This window comes from Chelonia mydas, chromosome 11, assembly GCF_015237465.2.
Source record: "Chelonia mydas isolate rCheMyd1 chromosome 11, rCheMyd1.pri.v2, whole genome shotgun sequence".
Taxonomy (NCBI): Eukaryota; Metazoa; Chordata; order Testudines; family Cheloniidae; genus Chelonia; species Chelonia mydas.
The window spans coordinates 1,314,451-1,335,421 of NC_051251.2; the positions used below are offsets into that span (position 1 = coordinate 1,314,451).

General features: G+C 66.5%; 1 protein-coding gene across 1 annotated transcript in view; it reads left to right on the plus strand.

The window, feature by feature from the left end:
* The window catches only part of PTPRN (protein tyrosine phosphatase receptor type N), a 50,734-nt gene extending 30,894 nt beyond the window's left edge, over window positions 1–19,840 (plus strand). Inside the window, exons 11-23 of the mRNA XM_037912946.2 lie at window positions 235–314; window positions 671–735; window positions 9,630–9,842; window positions 10,003–10,212; window positions 11,289–11,436; window positions 11,766–11,839; window positions 12,107–12,184; window positions 12,931–13,050; window positions 13,182–13,348; window positions 16,476–16,529; window positions 16,869–16,933; window positions 18,257–18,330; window positions 18,847–19,840. Of these exons, the coding sequence (XP_037768874.1) occupies window positions 235–314; window positions 671–735; window positions 9,630–9,842; window positions 10,003–10,212; window positions 11,289–11,436; window positions 11,766–11,839; window positions 12,107–12,184; window positions 12,931–13,050; window positions 13,182–13,348; window positions 16,476–16,529; window positions 16,869–16,933; window positions 18,257–18,330; window positions 18,847–18,918 (1,420 nt within the window). The 3' untranslated portion in view covers window positions 18,919–19,840. The remainder of the gene's footprint in view (window positions 1–234; window positions 315–670; window positions 736–9,629; window positions 9,843–10,002; window positions 10,213–11,288; window positions 11,437–11,765; window positions 11,840–12,106; window positions 12,185–12,930; window positions 13,051–13,181; window positions 13,349–16,475; window positions 16,530–16,868; window positions 16,934–18,256; window positions 18,331–18,846) is intronic.
* The last annotated feature ends 1,131 nt before the right edge of the window (window positions 19,841–20,971 follow it).

The following is a 20,971-nucleotide window of genomic DNA, read 5'->3' on the forward strand; positions in this document are numbered from 1 at the left end:
TGAGTGCAGTGGGGGGCAGCGTGGGGCCAAGGGGTTGAGGTCTCACCCCAGTTCATCTGCAGTTGCTGGCCCCTCTTAGCAACACGTCAGCAGCTGCCCTGCCCCCAAACTCCCTGGCTCGGTTAGGCCAGGCACAGGGATCCGGGGTGGGGTCCGGGCGGGGGGCATGGCCCCCTTGGCTGGGGTCTGGCCCCTCCCTGGCTCGTGACGCCCAGGCCTCTCTGCTCCCTGCAGCGTCGTGGGCCCTGCTCTCACCTTCCGGATCCGGCAGAACCACCAGAACCTGTCGCTGGCAGATGTGACCAATCAGGCCGGTGAGTGGGGTGCGGCTGGGGGCTCTGGGGGCTAGGCCTGCACCACCTGGGTGAGGGGCGGCTGCGTGGGGCACAGGCCAGGGCCCCAGTGCATGGAGCGGAGGGCTCAGGTGGGCGGGGCTGGCCCCGAGGCGAGTGATTCATTGATCCCTTCGCCCACGGCCCCTCCCAGGTGTGAGTGCCTGCTGTGATCTGCGCCCCACGCTGCAGGGCAGGCAGCGGGGGGCGGGCCTGCGCCCAGATGGGAGCTGGGAAGCAGGGTGACGCCCCCATGATCCGGGGCAGGCCCTCGGCGATTCACCCCACTTGCGTCTGCTGGACCCGTGAGCTCCCCCCGACCTCTCCACTCTCTGCAGCGATGGTGAAGTCGGAGCTGGAGGCCGAGCTGGGGCTGAAGATTGTGCAGACGGGCATGGGGCAGGTAAGGCAGCGACCCTGCCGGAGACGCACGACGGGCTCCCCCCTTGTCCTGGGTCGGGCTCCTCACTGTGCCCCTGCAGTGCCCCATGTAGCATGAACAGCTGAGTGACTGGGGCCATGGCCATGTCCCAGTGCCAGCGTCCTGGGGGTTGGGATCTTGGGCGGGGTAAGGTTGTGTCTTGGTGCAGCAGGGCGTGGGGCCGTGTGACAAAGTGGGACTGTTCTTAATGTTCTCTCTGAATACTGTGTGGGCGCCTCAGTTTCCCCTATGCCTTTCTTAAGTGTCCAGGTGGGAGGATCAGGGGGTGTGATTGTGGCAGAGCCCTAGAGGGCCAGTGTGATGGTGTCTGCACAGAGAATGGCCGACACCCTGTCCCCTGGCCACTGATGGCCTGGGCCCCGCCCTGCAAAGGGGCCGACTGAAGGGGTTGGAGAACAAAGAGACCAGGTGGCCTCCTGGCCCAGGAAAGGGACAAAGGCCAGACGAGGGGCTGGAGAGTTTGAGTTTGGAGCTGGCTGCGGAAATGGAGGGAGACCCAGATGGGGCTCTGGCCTCCCTGCCCCCCAAGCTGGACCTGACTGAGGGGTCCTGTTCTCTGCACCTACAAGCTCTGTTTTGGGCTGTGTTCCGGTCGTCTAATAAACCTTTGGTTTTCCTGGCTGGCTGAGAGTCACGTCTGACTGCGGAGTTGGGGGGCAGGACCCTCTGGCTTCCCCAGGACCCCGCCTGGGCGGACTCGCTGTGGGAAGCGCACGGAGGGGCAGAGGAGGCTGAAGGCTCCGAGGTCAGACCCAGGAAGGGGGAAGCCGGGGGAGCTGTGTGTCCTGCAGACAGGCTGCTCCCCGAGAGGAGACTCCCCAGAGTCCTGCCTGGCTTCATGGGGAGCCGTTCCAGAGCATCGCCCGGGGACACCGAGACAGGCTGTCTCCTGGGGTTGTGGGGCCAGGTGTGTGGCAGGGGCCGGGGCTGTTTCCTGGGGCTGGAGCAGCCTGCGCAGGGACCCCAGCTCCTCCACTTCAGGGTTTAGTACCAGGAGATCAGACCTTCTTCCTGTCCATCTCTGGGCCTGGGGCTCCTGGAGTGCAGCAGGGGGTGGGGCCCTAAACCATGGCCAAGCCGTGGGGCGGGGGGCAGGCTTTGGGGCTCTGAATGGCCTGAATCCAGCCCTGGCTCCCACATCCCCGCCTAACAAAGGCTGTTGAGCCTTGGTCCCAGGCAGGCCTGGCAGGGTGGGGGTGCAGCAGGTGCTGAGCCCCTGGTGGGGCATTCGGAGGCATGGAGCTGGCTCCTGCCCCCCGAGCCCCCTGGCCCAGTCCCGGCTCTCCCCGGGCGGGGCGGAGGGAGGGGGGTGTGGTGTGAGCTGGGAGCGCCCCTGAGTGTGCAGAGGGGTGGGGGATGCCTGGGGGCCAGGCCACTCACCAGCCCCTTTATGCTGGTCTCCAGCTGGAGGTGAAAGGGGGGGGGGGTTTCCTGCTGCTGAGCCGGGCCGCCCTTCGTAGGGGGCTGAGCGCGGGGCTGCTTGGGCTGAGCTGGGGGGGCCCTGGCCATGGAGGCAGCCTGTCTCCATCAGCAACCTGTGGAGCCGTCGCCATGACCGCACCCCTGGATGGGCCAAGTGGCAGGTGCTGGGAGTGGCTGAGGTGCCCTGGGCCTTGCCTGGCTTCCCCGGCCCTCCCGGTGACCCCCAGCGGGGGGCCCCCAATTCCCACCCCCAGCCGCTCGTGGCTGCGATGGGGCTGTTTGCACCCCCAGCGACGGGGGCTGGCATACAGGTAACCCCAGCCCCCAGGGGTGAGGCCTGGCTGGCATGGGGCAGGGCCCCCCAAGGGCCAGGCAGCCCACAGCAGCGGGGCGGTACTGTCGCTCCATTGCACAGGCTGGAGCCAGGGAGCTGGGAATTGAGTCCAGGTCTCTGGCTGGTGCCCCCCCCACGGGGCCATCCTTCCCCTCATCCCCTGTGGCCCTGTTCCCACCCACTCTTAGAACATAAGTGACACGAGTTTGGGTTCTCAGCGCAATCCTCCCTCAGCTCTGTTGGGAGTGGGGGAGCACGGATGCCCCCTCATGAGTGAAGCTGGGGCGAGCCCCACAGTGCCATGGCCATGAAGCCAGTCCCTGTGCCCTGGCTGAGCTCCGGGATGTACCCGGGGCCCCTCTGCTTGGCACCATGCTCTGAAGCAGGGCTCCAGCCCTGCCCCCACCCCCCCCATTGATTGAGGTGAAAATCCCGCAGGTTGGGGGCTGGCCTCAGCAGAGCCTTGAGGAGTGGGGCAGGACTTGGGGCAGTGTGTGCTGTGACTGGCACAGCCAGCCAGCCTCTGCCTCTCTGGGGAACGGGGCAATTTCCATTGCGGCAGCACAGACTACGGGGTCCGCTTGCCTCTGCCCTGGGAAACGCTCCTGGCTTGTGCCGGGAGGGAAGGGGCCGAGGTGCATGTCCCAGCTGGATGGGGGAGAATCAGTTTCGGGGGGGGATGCTGATCTCAGCGCAGAGGCGTCTCCTGCAGAGGAATGGCTGCCGTCACCGCTCCCCTCCGCACTGGGCACCACGTGGGCTGAGGGCTCAAAGGAGGGGCCTGGGGGATTTGCTCCCTGGGCACCGGGATGGTGGGGGTGGAGATGGGCTGGATGAGTTCTCAGGGTCCTGTCCTGGGGCCAGAGATTTGGAGCAATGCCAGAATGTCCTGAAAGGAGGGACGGGGGGGCTGCCATGGCAAAGGGGGTGGCCTGGGCAGACTGGCACTTGGGGCGCACGTCGATGATCCACACCTACCCCATGGGGCACAGATCAGTTACATTAAAATGAAGCTTCCCTGCCATGGCCGGCTGCCCGCATGCTGCCAGGTGTCACTGAGGCAGAACCCCATCTCTGTCAGGGTTCCCTCCCCCTGGGTGTGGGGTTTGAGCCCCCGGGGCCATTCCTGCCCCATGGTGCGATGCTGCTCTTCTGCCAGGCCCAGTTCTAACTGTGGCTTTTGGACAGTCTGCTCATCCCTGGGACGAGGCGGCCTTGCCCTGTTCCTGTGTTGTCCAGCCCCGGCCCCTCCTGTCCTGCTGGCTCTCCCCCATTCCTGACCCCTGGTTCCTGGGCTCTGATTCTGTGGGTGGTGCGAATTTGCCCCTGGCCCAGCCTAGCTCTGCCTGCGTCACTGGGGCCAGGCAGGGCTGTGCAGGGATCTCAGGCAGCCTTTGATGTGGACGTTAGTGTCTCAGACTGGGGCTTATTCTGGTTTGGGGCAGGGCTGTCTGTGCCCTGGTTGGGGTCGTGCCAAGGGAGCGATGCCGTAGCGGTGGGTCTTGTTTGCGGTTGGGGTTAGTTTCTGACCCCCCTCGTGCCCTCTGGAGGGGTTGGGCCGAGGTGGCGCTCTGCTCTGGGTGCGGTGAACAAGAGGCTGGGAGGCTGGCCTGGCTCTGCTCTGTGGCGGGGGGGGTGGCAGGGGCCCCGCCCGGTTCTGCACCAGGTGGCAGGGTCTGTATTGCTGCAGGGTGGGGTTTCGCCCTGGTCAGTGGTTGGAGCCAGCCCTGCATCTCACTCCTGTCCCGTGGCCCCGGGCTGGGGGCTGTGGCCCCGGGGGCTCCTTGGGGATGGTGCCAGCCACCTGCTGCGTGCTCTCTCCGTGCTGCCCTTGCGAGGCCAGGGTCTGGCGCTCAGGGCTGTGTTGTCTTCATGTGGCTCTGGCTGTTTCTGAAGGGCCCTGATTAGCGCCCTGCAGCCTGGGGCTTGCTGTTGTGGAAGAAAACAGACTCCATTCTCAGGCTGGAAGCAACAAACTCAGAGACCGCTTTATTTGAGCAATTGCAAGGGAAGAATACAGCGGGCAGAGAGCATCTCTGCCTCAGTTTCTTCAAAGTACAAGCAATATCTTACAAGCATTTATATGTTTTAGTGACATGCATTAATTAAAAACATTTGCAGTTTGTTTATGTTATGTCCTGCCCCTTCCTGTATTTTTTTACCTTTGTTTTTAAAACATTGCTATTTTAGGGCTGGGTCACGCTGACTTTACTCTGCTGTCTTCCCACCCGCTTCTGACATGAGCCCTGCTTCTACAGGTCCCGATATTAGGCTAAGACTTACCATGACAGTTACTCTGTTTCTTACAACCAAGAGGCCTATATTTAAATCCTTTACCCCTGTTTCCACACTGTGAAGTTGGAGCGGGCGCTGGTCCCGCGTGAGCGCCGGGGGGCTCAGGCCGGCTCCGCGCAGCAGGCGAGCCCTCGGAGTGGCGAGGGCGCGGTGTTGAGGGACGTGGCTGAGAGGCTCGGTGGGGCCAGCCCTGCTTTACTGCCCTGTCCAGCCAGAGGACACTGGTGCTGTTCTTTACCTTTGTCTGGCAGTGGCACCAATCCCGGTCCTGCTGGGCCAGGTGTAGGGCAGACACTGGCCCTCTTGACCCTGAACTGATAGGGGGGGTCCATGAGTCTAGGGGACTTTTCGTAGCTCCATAGAGTCTAAAGCCAGGAGGGACCATGAGATCCTCTAGTCTCACCCCCAACCTAGCGCAGGCCGGACGCTTTCACCCAGCCACTGATTTGGCTAAAGCATCAGTGAAGCTGGACATGAAGCCACCGGTGGCCTGGGCGCTTGGTCCAGTGGTTAATCGCCTGCCCTGTTAACAGTTTGTACCTCATTTCCCGTTGGAATTTGTCTGGCTTCAGCTTCCAGCTGTTGGCTTTTGTTCTGTCCGGCTCCACGAGATTAACGAATCCGTTAGCACCTGCTGCTTCCTTCCCGTGAAGGAACCTTCACACTAATACAGACTTTCTCCCTGAGAAACAAACCTGACCAATCCCTGCCTCACAGGTGCTCTGAGAAACAAACCAGAGCCACGACCTGGGTGTGGGGATGCCCAGCAACAAACACGGGGCAGCGGACCCAGGGAAAGGAGCTTCTGCCTTTACGGATTTTAAAGACGCTCCTGGCTCAATCTGGGTCCCTGGCACAACCCGTCTGTTACTGCTGCACAGAATGGGTCGCGAACCCCAGAGACCAGAGAGAGGCCAAACAAGAGCCAACGGCTGGAAGCTGAAGCCAGACAACTTCCGGTTAGAAATTAGGCACCCGTTGTTAACAGTGTGGGTGATTAACAAACTCCCATGGGCAGCAGGGGATGCTCCAGCTCGCCGTGGCTTCACATCTGGCCTGGTGCCTTCCTGGCAGCCGCTTTACCCCAGCCAGGCTAAGGCTGGGGGGAATCCTTGGGTCAGGACTGTACAGGAGCTCAGGCCAGCTGATCTCGTGGTCCCTGCTGGGAACAGGATCCAGTCCAGCTCCCGGGGATGACATGGCGGTGGCTCACGCACCACCGTGCTCTCCCCTGGAGGAGGCTGCAGGACAGCTGGCTGCTGCTCCTGCCCGCCCTGACATGGGTGTAGCTGTTTGGACCTAGAGCGTCCCTGCTTTGTGCAGTGGGGTAGCTGGCCTGGCTGTGTCCTGGGGGCTGTGCCGCTTGGAGGGCTCCCAGGATGGGCCGAGGATGGGGTGTGAGCCCCTTGGCTGGTGGGAGGTGGGACATTAGGATCTCTAGCTCCCACACTCCTAGGGAAGCGGTGGTGGAACAGCCCCACGAGGAGCCCTGCAGTGCGCCAGCCCCTGAGGGTCACCCTCACTGGGGTCAGCCCCTTGGCTTCCCCGCCTCCTGGGACCCACCCTCTCGGAGCCTTCAGCACCCCTGGGTCACACCATGAGCTCCCCTCAGCAAGTCTACTGGGTTGAACACCTGAGGGAGCCTTGCCCACCCTAAGGGAGCAAAGCACCCCCACCTTCCTGACTCCGCAGTGACTCTCCGCCAGCGGGCTACAACCAGGAAGGTTATTGGATGTCTGGACACAGTGTAGAGTCCTTAGGTTAACACAGTGACAGCAGCATCCAGCCGGGTCAGCCTGAGCCCAGAACCCTCCAGCCCCTCTCCAGTCCCCATGGAAGAGCATCCTGCTTCCAGAGGCCCATACGTAACAGCCCCAAAGGGCCCTCCTTTTTCGTGTCTCTGGGTGAACGTGGTCACCTGGCCCTCTTCTTTAGTCCTTTTGTTCTCCAACTAGTCCCAGCTTGGTGCCCCACCCCCCCAGTCATTAGTTGATAAGTACCAAATGGCCAGGCCATGGTCTGGGCCCAGACTCCAGACAGCTTTTCCCCGACCTAGTTAACCGTGCAGCACATAGGGGAAACTGAGGCACGCACAGTCATCAAACAAAATGTTATGAAAAATTCCCACTCCATCAAGGGGTCTGTGGTGTGAGGGGAGAGGGCCCTTCCCACAAGGAGTGTCACCTTGGCAGTGCACCAGCTGCCCGAGGATCACCCCAACTCCCCAAATGGGGCAGGTCTCAGGGACTCCACTGCCCAGCGCAGCCTGAGGGGAAGGCCCCAGAGCAGGCACTGTGGTGCTCCGGTGATGGTGCCCCGGGAAGGAGAGCCGGCTCGTTGCCAAGGGCTGAGCAGCTCTGGGTGAATCCTCTCGCTGGGCGCTCCATTGCTCGCTGCAGGGCCCTGCCTGCAGGGAGCCCGGTCTCTGTCTGGGCACGGGGGCAGCGCACCTGGCATCTCACCACTGGGCCCAGTGGGGTGGGGCCAGCGATGGGAGCAATGCCAGGCTGCGGAGAGGACAGGTAGCCTGGACTGGGTGCCAGGGCCAGGGAGATATCTCAGGGGCTGCGGTTTGGGGGTATTAAAGGGGGGGGCTGCAGTGACTGAGGTGGTCCCTTTCCCAGGCCAGGAGGGCACCGGTTTCCTTTGTTCTCCAGCCCTTTAGCTCTCACCTTGCAGGGGGGAAGGGCCCCGGCCATCAGTGGCCAGGAAACAGGGTGTCGGCCATTTATGTACCCTGGCTCTTGGCTCTGCAACAATTACACGTCCTTATCCCACCCCCTAGAGACTTAAGAACTGCCTAGGGGAAACTGAGGCACCCCTACAGTATTCAGAGGAAACATTAAGAACTGTCCCACTTCGGCACAGATGACACAAGCCTGAGGGGGGCAGGGGGGCGGTTGCTGGCAATGATGAGGCAGGGGAGCTGGGTTCGGATTTCGCTGGGGGCTGACAGTGGGCAGGGGAGGTGGACAGGAGGGGCTGAGGGGGGAGCCCTCAGAAGAGGGACTTGGAAGCTCAGGGAATCAGGGGAGAGGAGCCCAGCAGCATGGGTCCTCCCTCTGCCCTCCTGCTGCCCCACCCCGCCCCACCCCCGCCTCCTGGGAGGGCAGATCAGCTGGGCCTGAATCCTGAGACAGAAACAGCCGAGCGGATGCGGGGGCTGGCTCAGGGGGGCGGGGAATGGGGCACGGGGCTGGTCCCCTCTGGGGGCGCTGGCTCCCGGCCCCAGGGCGGGACTGGCTGGCTCAGGGGGGCGGGGAATGGGGCAGGGGCCTGTCCCCTCTGGGGGGTGCTGGCTCCCGGCCCCAGGGCGGGGTCTGGCTGGCTCAGGGGGGCGGGGAATGGGGCAGGGACCTGTCCCCTCTGGGGGGCACCGGCTCCCATCCCCAGGGCGGGGCCTGGCTGGCTCAGGGGGGCGGGGAATGGGGCAGGGGCCTGTCCCCTCTGGGGGGCACTGGCTCCCATCCCCAGGGCGGGGCCTGGCTGGCTCAGGGGGGCGGGGAATGGGGCAGGGACCTGTCCCCTCTGGGGGGCGCTGGCTCCCGGCCCCAGGGCGGGGCCTGGCTGGCTCTGGGGGGCGGGGAATGGGGCAGGGACCTGTCCCCTCTGGGGGGCGCCGGCTCCCGGCCCTGGGCAGGACTGGCTGGCTCACGGGGGCGGGGAATGGGGCAGGGGCCTGTCCCCTCTGGGGGCACCGGCTCCCGGCCCCGGGTGGGACTGGCTGGCTCACGGGGGCGGGGAATGGGGCAGGGGCCTGTCCCCTCTGGGGGCGCCGGCTCCCGGCCCCGGGCGGGACTGGCTGGCTCAGGGGGGTGGGGAATGGGGCAGGGGCCTGTCCCCTCTCGGGGGCGCCGGCTCCCGGCCCCGGGCGGGACTGGCTGGCTCAGGGGGGCGGGGAATGGGGCAGGGGCCTGTCCCCTCTGGGGGGCGCCGGCTCCCGGCCCCGGGCGGGACTGGCTGGCTCAGGGGGGCGGGGAATGGGGCAGGGGCCTGTCCCCTCTGGGGGGCGCCGGCTCCCGGCCCCGGGCGGGACTGGCTGGCTCAGGGGGGCGGGGAATGGGGCAGGGGCCTGTCCCCTCTGGGGGGCGCCGGCTCCCGGCCCCAGGGCGGGGTCTGGCTGGCTCGGGGGAGGGCAGGGGGAAGGGGGTGGAATGGGGCAGGGGCCTGTCCCCTCTGGGGGCGCCGGCTCCCACCCGGCCCCGGGTCTGGAGTGACTCCAAGCTGCGGCATCTGCTGGCCGCGGGTTCTCGTCCCCCGGAGGGGTGCCCGGGCCGGGGCCGGGGCTGGGAGGGGGGAGGCCGTGCCGGCGCGGGGCTCCCTCCCCAGCGTTAGCCGCACGCTGCTCGGCCCCGGGCCGGGCGCTGCAGCTGGCATCGCGCCGTTGCCACGGTAACCCCGGCCTGCTCCCCGGTGCCCCGCTGAGCCGGCGCCGTGTGCGCTCCTGCCCGTTCCCATGGTTACCTCCCCGGGCCGGAGCAGGAGGGACAATGGGGCTCCCCCTTCCTGGCTGGGGCTCCCCGCCCTGCCCCTCCCCCCCGGCGCATGCAGCCTCGAGACCCGCAAGCTGCGGGGGGCTGGCCGGGGGGCTCAGGGCCTGCCCCTTGCTGGCTCTCGGCCCTGAGCTCTCTGCAGAGCCCGGGCCCGCCTCCCGCTGTCCGGATCGGCCCCGGGGCGTCTCCTGAATCGGGGGGTCCCCCCCCCGCCGCGCCCCGCACCTGGCAGGGTGCAGGGGCTGACGGCTGCCCGGTGGGCCCCACGGTCACCCCCGGCCGCTGCGCTGACGGTGCCCCCCCGCCCCCAGCGCAATGAGGCCGCCCCGTTCCCGCGCCCCTCGCACTTCGGCGACACCTTCCACTCGGTGCTGCTCACCTTCCTGGCCCTGGCCTGCGTGGCGGGCGTGGTCATCGCCGCCGGCATCGCCGTCTGCCTGCGCCAGCACGCCAAGCAGCGCGAGAAGGACCGGCTGGCGGCCCTGGGGCCCGAGGGCACCGGGGACAGCACCTTCGAGTACCAGGTAGGGCCTGGGCGGCGCCGGGGGGGGGGGCACAGCGGGGACCGAGTCCTCGGGGCCTGAAACGGCCGGGGCTTGGCTCGGAGGGGGGGCTGGGCGGGGGGGGGACGCTGCGGGCTCAGTGCCGAGGGGCAACTGGTCTCGCCCCCCCCCGCCCCCCCAGGAGCTGTGCCGGCAGCACATGGCCGCCAAGTCGCTCTTTGGCCGCGCAGAAGCCCCCCCGGCCCCGGCAGAGAACTCCCGGGTCAGCAGCGTCTCCTCCCAGTTCAGCGACGCCCCCCAGGCCAGCCCCAGTTCTCACAGCAGCACGCCGTCCTGGTGCGAGGAGCCAGTGCAGTCCAACATGGACATCTCCACCGGCCACATGATCCTGGTGAGCTGCACTGCGGGGCGGGGCGGGGGGAGAGGGGCGTTGGGGGGGTGTGTGTGCACTGCCCCCTGCTGGAAGAGATGAGTGCGTGTGTGTGTGTGTGTGTGTGTGTGTGTGTGTGTGCACTGCCCCCTGCTGGAGGGGGTGAGCCCTGGGGTGTGTGTCCCCATCCCCGTGTGTGTGTGTCTGTGCCCCCTGCTGTGTGTGTGCACTGCCCCTTGCTGGAGGGGGTGAGCACCCTGGTAGGGGTGGGGTGTCACTGCTGCCCCCTGCTGGAAGAGATTAGCGTGTGTGTGTGTGTGTGTGTGTGTGTGCACTGCCCCCTGCTGGAGGGAGGGAGCCCTGGTAGGGGTGGGGGTGTCACTGCTGCCCCCTGCTGGAGGAGATGAGCGTGTGTGTGTGTGTGTGCACTGCCCCCTGCTGGAGGAGAAGAGCCCATCTGGGTGGGTGGGTGTGTCTCCATCCCTACTGCCCCTATCCCCGTGTGTGTGTGCACTGCCCCCTGCTGGAGGAGAAGAGCCCATCTGGGTGGGTGGGTGTGTCTCCATCCCTACCCCGTGTGTGTGCACTGCCCCCTGCTGGAGGAGATGAGCGTGTGTGTGTGTGCGCGTGTGTGTGTGTGTGCACTGCCCCCTGCTGGAGGGGGTGAGCCCTGGTAGGGGTGGGGGTGTCACTGCTGCCCCCTGCTGGAGGAGATGAGCGTGTGTGTGTGCGCGTGTGTGTGTGTGCACTGCCCCCTGCTGGAGGGGGTGAGCCCTGGTAGGGGTGGGGGTGTCACTGCTGCCCCCTGCTGGAGGAGATGAGCGTGTGTGTGTGTGTGTGTGTGTGCACTGCCCCCTGCTGGAGGGGGTTGAGCCCTGGTAGGGGTGGGGGTGTCACTGCTGCCCCCTGCTGGAGGAGATGCCTCCTGCTGCTGGCCCAAAGGTCCCCGCCCCAGGGGCTCCCTCCCCTGCCCGTGTGGCCTCTTCTCTGCGTCCGACCCCAGGGAGGCTGCCCTGCCCACGGCCCGTGGCCCTGCCTGGGTGGGCCCCGCCCGGCCGCGCTCCCTGCCGGCGCTGACCCGCGAGCTGCCCCCGCAGGCCTACATGGAAGACCACCTGAGGAACCGCGACCGGCTGGCCAAGGAGTGGCAGGCCCTGTGCGCCTACCAGGCTGAGCCCAGCGTCTGCACTGCCGCCCAGAGCGAAGCCAACCTCAAGAAGAACCGCAACCCCGACTACGTGCCCTGTGAGTGCCCTGCCCCCTCGGCGCGCCCCCCTCCCAGCGGGCTGAGACCCAAAGAGCTGCCAGCCCGGCCGGTGTCACACCAAGGGTCCTCGGGTATGGTGGGGTCTGGCCATGGATAGAGGGGGCCATACAGGCTGGGGGAGCCCAGCCAGCGGGGGCATGGGGGTGTGCCGACCGGCATGGCTTGGACAGGGAGAACCGGTTCTCTCCCCTGCCCCCAGGAGCAGATCCGCGGGCAGAGCTGAGGCCCAGCGGATCCCGGGGTGCATGGCACCCTGCCCAGCCCCGCCTTGCTCGCTCACGGCTCCCCTTGTGCGGTGATTTCCCAGACGACCACGCCCGGATCAAGCTGAAGGCCGAGAGCAACCCATCCCGCAGCGACTTCATCAACGCCAGCCCTATCGTAAGTGAGAGCTCGCCTGGGCCCCATGTGCCGGCCCTGCCCCCCAGCCCGCCTGCCCTGCCCCCCAGCCCACCTGCCCCGGGGCGTGCCTCAGAGCGGGGTTCTCCCCGTTACACTCGTGTACCCACCCCTCCCCCCGCCCTGTACCGACACTCGTGTGTGCCTGCTCGCCTGGTGCCACCTGACGTGTCCGTTTCCTGGGGGGCCCCCGCTGCACCCCCATCGTGCTGTTGAGGGAAGTGTCTGACGCGCTGTCTCCTGGCCCAGATTGAGCACGACCCGCGGATGCCAGCGTACATCGCCACGCAGGGGCCCCTCTCGCACACCATCGCCGACTTCTGGCAGGTGAGTGCTGGCTGCCGGGTGCTGGAGCGGGACCCTCCCCACCCCTGGCTTTGCGGCGTTAGCCCTGGCTGGGCACAGAGGTGCCCACAGCGGGGTGCTGTCCAAAGTTCCCTCTAATTTTTGGCTGGCCGCGTGCGCACAAAATGTCTTCTGTGCAAATTGTTGGGCGTCTGTGCAAATGTTTGTGCGCGCGGGGTTTCACCGTGTGCCCGGGGTTTTGGTGCTGTGTGGTCGTGCACACGCACAGCTTGGAGGGACCGGTGGCGCTGTCCCATCGGCACTGCCTGGGAGGGGGCTCCCCTTGCACCTCCCCTTGCTCGGCTCTGAGTCCCCCTCCTGTCAGTGGGCAGACTGGAGGCTCCCTGGAGCGCTGGGTCACAGGGCCTCGGGCAGGCATGTGTGAGGATGGCGGGTGGGCATCATCTGGGCCGGACCTTACTGTGCCCTGGGGTGCCCCGGTTTCCTGAGCCAGGGGCAGGAAGCAGCAGGGAGGTCTTCAGTGCCGGCTGCTGGGGACCTGCTGGGGCTGCTCCCCCAAAGAGAGCCCAGTCCCCTTGCCAAGAGGAGTCTCTGGACAGGCTCAGCAGGTGCAGGCTGGGGCCCCAGGCTTTGGCCGCTGAGCTCTGCCCTCCGCTGGGCTCCTCGCAGTCCCCACTGGCTCTCCCAGCAGAGCCCCTTTAACCAGCACCCGAGCCTGGGCCCGGCCTGCCGGCGCCCGCTGCTGACGGCGTGTGCCCTGCGTGCAGATGGTGTGGGAGAACGGCTGCACGGTGATCGTCATGCTGAGCCCGCTGGTGGAGGACAGCGTCAAGCAGTGCGATCGCTACTGGCCCGACGAAGGCTCCTCCCTCTACCACATCTACGAGGCAAGTGGCGGGGTGGGCGGGGGGCATGGCCCATGGGGTGAGCGGGCAGAGCGCAGGCCCGGCTGAGCGTGCAGCCCCTGGGACGGAGCTGGGGCTGGCTGGGCCGTGACTCCCTGGGCCTCTCCGTGCAGGTGAACCTGGTCTCGGAGCACATCTGGTGCGAGGACTTCCTGGTGCGCAGCTTCTACCTGAAGAACGTGCAGTCGCAGGAGACCCGCACTCTGACCCAGTTCCACTTCCTGAGCTGGCCAGCCGAGGGCATCCCCACCACCACCCGCCCCCTCCTGGACTTCCGCAGGTAAGGGGCAGTCTCCTCCCAGCCTGGCTAGGAGTGGGCCGGGCCGCAGGCTCAGGGCAGATGGGCTGGCAAAGCCAGGCCTGCTTCGGGAGCCGTCAGGGAAAGCACCGGCCCGGGTCCCGGGGGTGGCTCTGGGAGGGGCTGGTGCACAGCCCTGTAGGATGCCCAGTCAGCTGGGGCCCCAGGGGTGAGCAGGGCAGCCAGGGGGCGTTGATGCCCACTCGGAGGGGGCTGTGCTTGTGAGTCCCTCGGGGCTCCAAGGGTCTGGGAGGCTGGGTAGCGGTGTCACGGAGTCCCTGGGCGATGCTCTGGAACTGCTCCCCATGAAGCCAGGCAGGGCTCTGGGGCAGTCTCCTCTCGGGGAGCAGCCTGTCTGCAGGACACACAGCTCCCCCGGCTTCCCCCTTCCTGGGTCTGACCTCGGAGCATTCAGCATCCTCTGCCCCTCCGTGCGCTTCCCCCAGCGAGTCCGCCCAGGTGGGGTCCTGGGGAAGCCAGAGGGTCCTGCCCCCAACTCCGCAGTCAGACGGGACTCTCAGCCAGCCAGTAACACAGAAGGTTTATTAGACGACAGGAACATGGTCTAAAACAGAGCTTGTAGGTGCAGAGAACAGGACCCCTCAGCTGGGTCCATTTTGGGGCCAGTGAGCCAGACAACCCCGTCTGCCCTTCACTCCATGTCCCAGCCAGCCCCAAACTGAAACTCCCTCCAGCCCCTCCTCTGGGCTTTGTCCCTTTGCCGGGCCAGGAAGTCACTGGATTCCTTTGTTCTCCAACCCTTTAGCTCTCACCTTGCAGGGGGGAAGGGCCCAGGCCATCAGTTGCCAGGAAACAGGGTGTCGGCCATTCTCTGTGTCCAGACCCCTGGACACCCCTGCCCTCTAGGGCTCTGCAACGATCATACACCCTTACCCCACCCCCTAGATACTTAAGAACTGCCTAGGGGAAACTGAGGCACCCCCACACTATTCAGAGGAAACAGTCCCACTTTGGCACAAGCGGGTGTGCCGACTTGCAGAGCTGGAGCTGAGCCAGCATGGGCCGGCCGCGAGAAGTGGGGAGGGGACCCTGACAATGGTCCTCGTCCCAGTCTCTGCCTGTGGACCATGGGGAAATGGCGGAGGGAAAAGGCCCTGAATGTCCTGGGGCAAACTGCCCCCGAGCAGCATGGGGCTCTGGCCAAAGGGCCTGGGAGCGCGGGCGGGGGACGGGGAACGGTGCCCTGCCCTGCCGTTGGCGTGGGATGTGGAAGCGGGAGGAGTTCTGAACGTTCTGGCAGAGAAACCAGGCCCTGGGCGAAGGGCCCGGAGAGACTAGGGTGGGGGCCAGCTCAGCTATTGTAGCTGGGGCAGAGAGAGCTGCTCCTTGCGGGAAGCCCTGCGGGGGAACAGGGAGTCGGGGGGGGCAGGGGATGAGACCCTAGTTCCCCACTGCAGATGGGAGCCCAAAGCCTGGTGTGACCTGGGCCTGCATGCACAGGGGCCTCCCACCCTGCAGCGAAGGGAGGTGAGTCCTGAGTTCTAGGGCTTTGTTGGCCCCAGCCAGAGGGTCGCAGTCCCCTCTTGGGGGCTGCATGGCTGGAGGAGGGGATTGCTGGAGGGACAGGACACGGCCCTCCAGACCCAGGGCTCAAGGAGGATTCTGGATGGGGGGGGGAGGGGGGGTTGCAGTGGAGCAGGCCCTCCTCTGGGATCCCGATGGCTGGGGGGTCTGTCAGGACCCCTGCCCTGCCCCAGGGCTGGGCCAGAGGAGGCCTGCAGTCAGAGGAGCCCCGCAGCCAGGGCTTTGGCTCAGTGCTTGGGGGGCGCTGCAGGAGAGCTAGACCTGCAGAGGGGCCGGTCTCCGCGGGTGGGGCACGGTTACCGTGCTCCAGGCTGGCAGGGAGGTGATTTCCAGCCCCTGCCTGCTGGGCTGGGCCCTGGCGGGTGTGGCTGGTGGGTACCTGGGCTTGAGGCATGTCTCCCCCCATAGAGACCAGGCCCGGTTCTCCTACCAGCCTCTTGCTGACGAACGGTGCCGCGCGTCTCGGTTAGCTTGGGGCAGGAGTGCAGGCCGGGGGCTGTGGCCATGGGTTCCCCCCGCGCCCGCTGTGGCGTTGGGTGTGGGGAGGAGAGTGGGCGTAACCCACGGCACTCGGAGCTGGGGGCAGCAGGGCGTCCCCGTGGGGCTGACGGTGTTACCGGCTCCCTGCCAGGCGGGGTCTGCAGCCAGCCCGTCTCTGGCTCTAACTGCTGTCAGTGCCGCGTCTTCCCCAGGCCCCCCAGCGCCGGGGTGGGGGTCTGCGTGAGCCACATCACCGGGCCGGACCGGAGAGGAGCGCCCGGGGGGAGAGGGGGGCTGTGTTTTGAAGCCTCATGTTGGTTGTGGCCGTCTGTGCTGCCCCCGGGCCCCTCTGTGGGGCAGGGCCCCACAGCCCTGGGATCTCCGCGCGCTCGCCCTGCACTCACACGGTCTGCCCCCTTCTCTCTCTCGTGCAGCTGCCAGTGGCATTTTTGTGATTTGCAGCTAGTAATCTGGGTCCAGTTGCATAGTCACAAAAGTGAGCATTGGCAGCCGTGTCTGCTGCATGGAGCCCGGGCCCCTGGACTCCCGCCAGCGCCCCACTTCGGTGCAGAGCGCCGGGCCCGGGACGCTGCTGTGGGCCTGTCTCCAGCCCCCGCCCCACGGGGCAGCTCCCCGGCAGAGACCGCGTGGGGGGGTTGCTAGAGCCCACGTGCTCCATGGAGCTGGGCTGGTCCCCTCCCCACCCGTCTGTGAATGCCCTGGCCCCCTCTGCTGTGTGTGGCCTCCTGCAGAGACGCCCCAGCCAGGCCTGTCGGGAGCAGGGACGCCAGCCCTCCCGGCCGGGGCAGGGGGGGTGTGCCCGTCGCTGCAGGAACGGCCCCCGGGGTGAGGCGGCTGGGGCTGAACAGCGGGCAGAGTGCATCGCCGGCCCCACCGTGGAGAGCCCTCGGCTCTGGGTCCTTCCCACTGGGTCGCCAGGCCCCAGGACATGACCCCGCCCAGCCCTGTGTGTGCCCCGGGGCAGGGCTCTGCTCTGGGCTGCGGGGGTCTGGAGGCAGGGCTGGCTGGGTGGGAGCTGGGTGGGCGCTGGCTGCTCTCACCTGCTCTCTCCTTGTCCTTGCAGGAAGGTCAACAAGTGCTACCGGGGTCGCTCCTGCCCTGTTATCGTGCACTGCAGGTAACGGCCCCTCCGTCCGCGTTGAGCGCCGCTCGGCCCTGCCCGGGGGCCCTGGGGGGCCGTCTGCCACCCTGCCTACGGCAGTCTCCATCCTAGCAGGGGTTCGCTCACGCTGCCCCCTCCTCCCTCCGCGGGACGCCCCAGGCTGGCCTGGGGCCCGTTCCCCTGCCAGGGCGGGAGGGGGAAGAGCATATGCAGCACAGTGGGGACCCCCGAGAAGCCTACAGTGGCTCTCCCCTCCCCCCCCCACCCCCATACCCTGCTGGGAGCCAGGTGTCCCCCCTGTGCAGTGGGTTGATGGCGCGTCCCTGGAGCTGCAAGTGTCTGTGTCTCTTCCAGTGACGGGGCGGGCAGGACCGGGACCTACATCCTCATCGACATGGTATTAAACCGAATGGCCAAAGGTGAGTGCGGCCGTGGCCCCTCCCAGCGACCCCGCCCCCCCAGCCCTCCAGCCCCCCTGCGTCCAACACACGTTCCTGGCATTGGAGCCCCATGTCGCCTGGTCCTGGCGCCCAGCCCCGGCCCCGTTCTCCCTGGCCCCTCCATGTTGCCCTGCCCTCGGCACCTGTCCCTCTGGCTGTCTCCTATCATAGAATCATAGAATATCAGGGTTGGAAGGGACCTCAAGAGGTCATCTAGTCCAACCCCCTGCTCAGAGCAGGACCAATCCCCAATTAAATCATCCCCGCCAGGGCTTTGTCAAGCCTGACCTTAAAAACTTCTAAGGAAGGAGATTCTACCACCTCCCTAGGTAACGCATTCCAGTGTTTCACCACCCTCCTAGTGAAAAAGTTTTTCCTAATATCCAACCTAAACCTCCCCCATTGCAACTTGAGACCATTACTCCTCGTTCTGTCATCTGCTACCATTGAGAACAGTCTAGAGCCATCCTCTCTGGAACCACCTCTCAGGTAGTTGAAAGCAGCTATCAAATCCCCCCTCATTCTTCTCTTCTGCAGACTAAACAATCCCAGCTCCCTCAGCCTCTCCTCATAAGTCATGTGTTCCAGTCCCCTCATCATCTTTGTTGCCCTTCGCTGGACTCTCTCCAATTTATCCACATCCTTCTTGTAGTGTGGGGCCCAAAACTGGACACAGTACTCCAGATGAGGCCTCACCAGTGTTGAATAGAGGGGAACGATCACGTCCCTCGATCTGCTCGCTATGCCCCTACTTATACATCCCAAAATGCCACTGGCCTTCTTGGCAACAAGGGCACACTGCTGACTCATATCCAGCTTCTCGTCCACTGTAACCCCTGGGTCCTTTTCCGCAGAACTGCTGCCGAGCCATTCGGTCCCTTGTCTGTAGCGGTGCATTGGGTTCTTCCGTCCTAAATGCAGGACCCTGCACTTATCCTTATTGAACCTCATCAGGTTTCTTTTGGCCCAATCCTCCAATTTGTCTAGGTCCCTCTGTATCCTATCCCTCCCCTCCAGCGTATCTACCACTCCTCCCAGTTTAGTGTCATCTGCAAATTTGCTGAGAGTGCAATCCACTCCACCCTCCAGATCATTAATGAAGATATTGAACAAAACCGGCCCCAGGACCGACCCCTGGGGCACTCCACTTGACACCGGCTGCCAACTAGACATGGAGCTCATGTCCTAGCTCTGCCCCTCGTCTGCTCTGCCCTGCATCCTTCCCTCCACATCCCCTGCATGTGCTCCGGGGCCCAGCCCTGGCTGCGGGCCCCCCCTGACCCCTCGTGTGCTCTGCCCTAGGCGTGAAGGAGATTGACATCGCTGCCACGCTGGAGCACGTCCGCGACCAGAGGCCCGGCATGGTGCAGACTAAGGTGCGCCCCTTCCCCGAGCTAGGCCCCAGGCCAGCAGGTCAGCCCCGGGGCCAGCCCAGCCCCCTGCAGGGAAGGGGCAGGGCCCCCCATGGGGCAGTGGGGGGCAGGCATACAGCCCTTCTCCCCTCTGACATCGCTTGCTGCACCCAGACAGCACCTGGCCCCACAGCCGCTGTGCCCCCCACCCAGGCACTGGCTAGTGCTCCCAACGGGGGGCAAAGATCCTGGGCCGCTGGCTTCCTTGCCAGCACGGGGGGCACAATGGGGCTGCCCCTTCCCAGGGCGGCGGGTTCCTCCATTCTGCTGGGGCCAGGCTCCGGGGCCAGCCTCCAGGAAGCAGGGCCCTGCCGCTGGGCAGCCCTGGCGCTGGGCGGCCCTGCCTGTGAGCTGGATGGGCACTGGCGGCTGCGGGCAGCACGGGAGAGTGATGGCCGGGGGGGCACAGCCCTGCCCCCTCACGCTGGGCAGGCACTGCGCTGCTCCGGGGTGGGTCTCACCCTGCTCTCCCCTCGGCAGGACCAGTTTGAGTTTGCGCTGACGGCCGTGGCAGAGGAGGTCAATGCCATCCTGAAGGCGCTGCCCCAGTGACCCGCTCACCTCACCTCCGGCCCCCTCGCGCCCGTGTGCTTCGAGCGCCCGCCTGCCGGGGCTGCTCGCCCGTGTAACGTCGTGTCTGTGATGCTGGTCGTCTCCCCCGTCCGCCCTCGCCCCACTGGGCTGCCCGGGCCTCGTCTGGCTGCCACCTCCTGCTGGGAGCGGCTGGGCCCGGAGGAGGAGTCGTGCTGACAGCAGGCACAGGGCAGCCTGAACCCGCGGGGGGACGGGGGCTGCACCGGCTGCCCTGAGAGGTTAAGATGGGACCATGCTGCCCCTCCCACAGCTGCCCCTGCATGCCCAGTGCCCACCTGCCTCCTGTGCACAGGTGCCCACGCACAGCCCCTGCCACGGGCTCCTCCCCGTGTGTGTGTGTGTGTCTAGTCACGCTGCCCCCGCCCAGCCCCCCAGGCACCCAGGCCCTGCCCACGGCCAGGGAAGGTCTGACCCAGCACGGGGCGGTTCTGAGCTCTGCCAGGAGCCTGCAGCTGCTGGGCCAGGAGGGGCCTGGGAGCAGCCGCTGCCTTTGCTTCTCCTACCCCCAGGAGTTCTGCGGCTCTGCGCCCTCCCTCTGGGGGCGGGGGCCAGGCTGGCCCCAACTTGCCCAGCTCCTGTCCCTCCCACTGCCGGTCTCCGTGCCCGGGGGCGGACCCTTCCCCCCCCCGGTTCCCGGGGCAAGAGGTGATGCAGCTGGAACAATCCTTGCCAGGCTGAGGGCCCCCCTGCTCTGGTGATGCCAGGGGCCTACCCAGCCAAGCCCTTGGGTGTGGCAGCCTGGCGGGGGAACCCTCCCCTCCCCCCAACACCCCCTGTGTGGGTCAATCAGCGTCAGTTGAGCAGAAGAGAAATTTCTAGAGAAATATAATTTTGTATCTTGATGTGAATAAAGTTCTCGTGTCGCGTTTGTGCAGCTGCAGCCCAGCCTGGCCTGTCTCTGTGGGTGGTTCCCTGCCTGGGGCTGGGGGCCGTGCCCCTCCCTGCACCCTCCAGCCAGGCCCTTCGCTGCACCATCCATCAGGGCTGTGGGTGGTTCCCTGCCTGGGGCTGGGGGCCGTGCCCCTCCCTGCACCCTCCAGCCAGGCCCTTCGCTGCGCCATCCATCAGGGCTGTGGGTGGTTCCCTGCCTGGGGCTGGGGGCCGTGCCCCTCCCTGCACCCTCCAACCAGGCCCCTCACTGCGCCATCCATCGGGGCTGTGGGTGGTTCCCTGCCTGGGGCTGGGGGCCGTGCCCCTCCCTGCACCCTCCAACCAGGCCCCTCACTGCGCCATCCATCGGGGCTGTGGGTGGTTCCCTGCCTGGGGCTGGGGGCCGTGCCCCTCCCTGCACCCTCACTGCGCCATCCATCAGGGCTGTGGGTGGTTCCCTGCCTGGGGCTGGGGGCCGTGCCCCTCCCTGCACCCTCCAGCCAGGCCCCTCACTGCGCCATCCATCGGGGCTGTGGGTGGTTCCCTGCCTGGGGCTGGGGGCCGTGCCCCTCCCTGCACCCTCCAGCCAGGCCCCTCACTGCGCCATCCATCGGGGCTGTGGGTGGTTCCCTGCCTGGGGCTGGGGGCCGTGCCCCTCCCTGCGCCATCCATCGGGGCTGTGGGTGGTTCCCTGCCTGGGGCTGGGGGCCGTGCCCCTCCCTGCACCCTCCAGCCAGGCCCCTCACTGCGCCATCCATCGGGGCTGTGGGTGGTTCCCTGCCTGGGGCTGGGGGCTGTGCCCCTCCCTGCACCCTCCAGCCAGGCCCGTCTCTGGGAGGGGGTTACTGTGCTGGGGGCAGGGTTGTGCCCCTCACTGCACCCACCCCCCAGGGTGAGGAAGGCAGCAGTTTGAGCAGATGCCAGCTTGCTCCACGCCCTGCCGCCAGCAGTCGAGAGCTGGGGGATAGAGCTAGGCAAGGGGCCCCGGGTACCCCCCTGCACCAGTCCTGCCAATGGGAACAGCCTGGGCCTACCCTCCCCAGTGGAAAACTCTGCATGAGGCTGGGGACCCAGCCTGGTGACTAGCCCAGCCCCAGCCCCCCCAGGGCAGAATGTCCCAGGCCTGCCCTGCCCCTCTTGT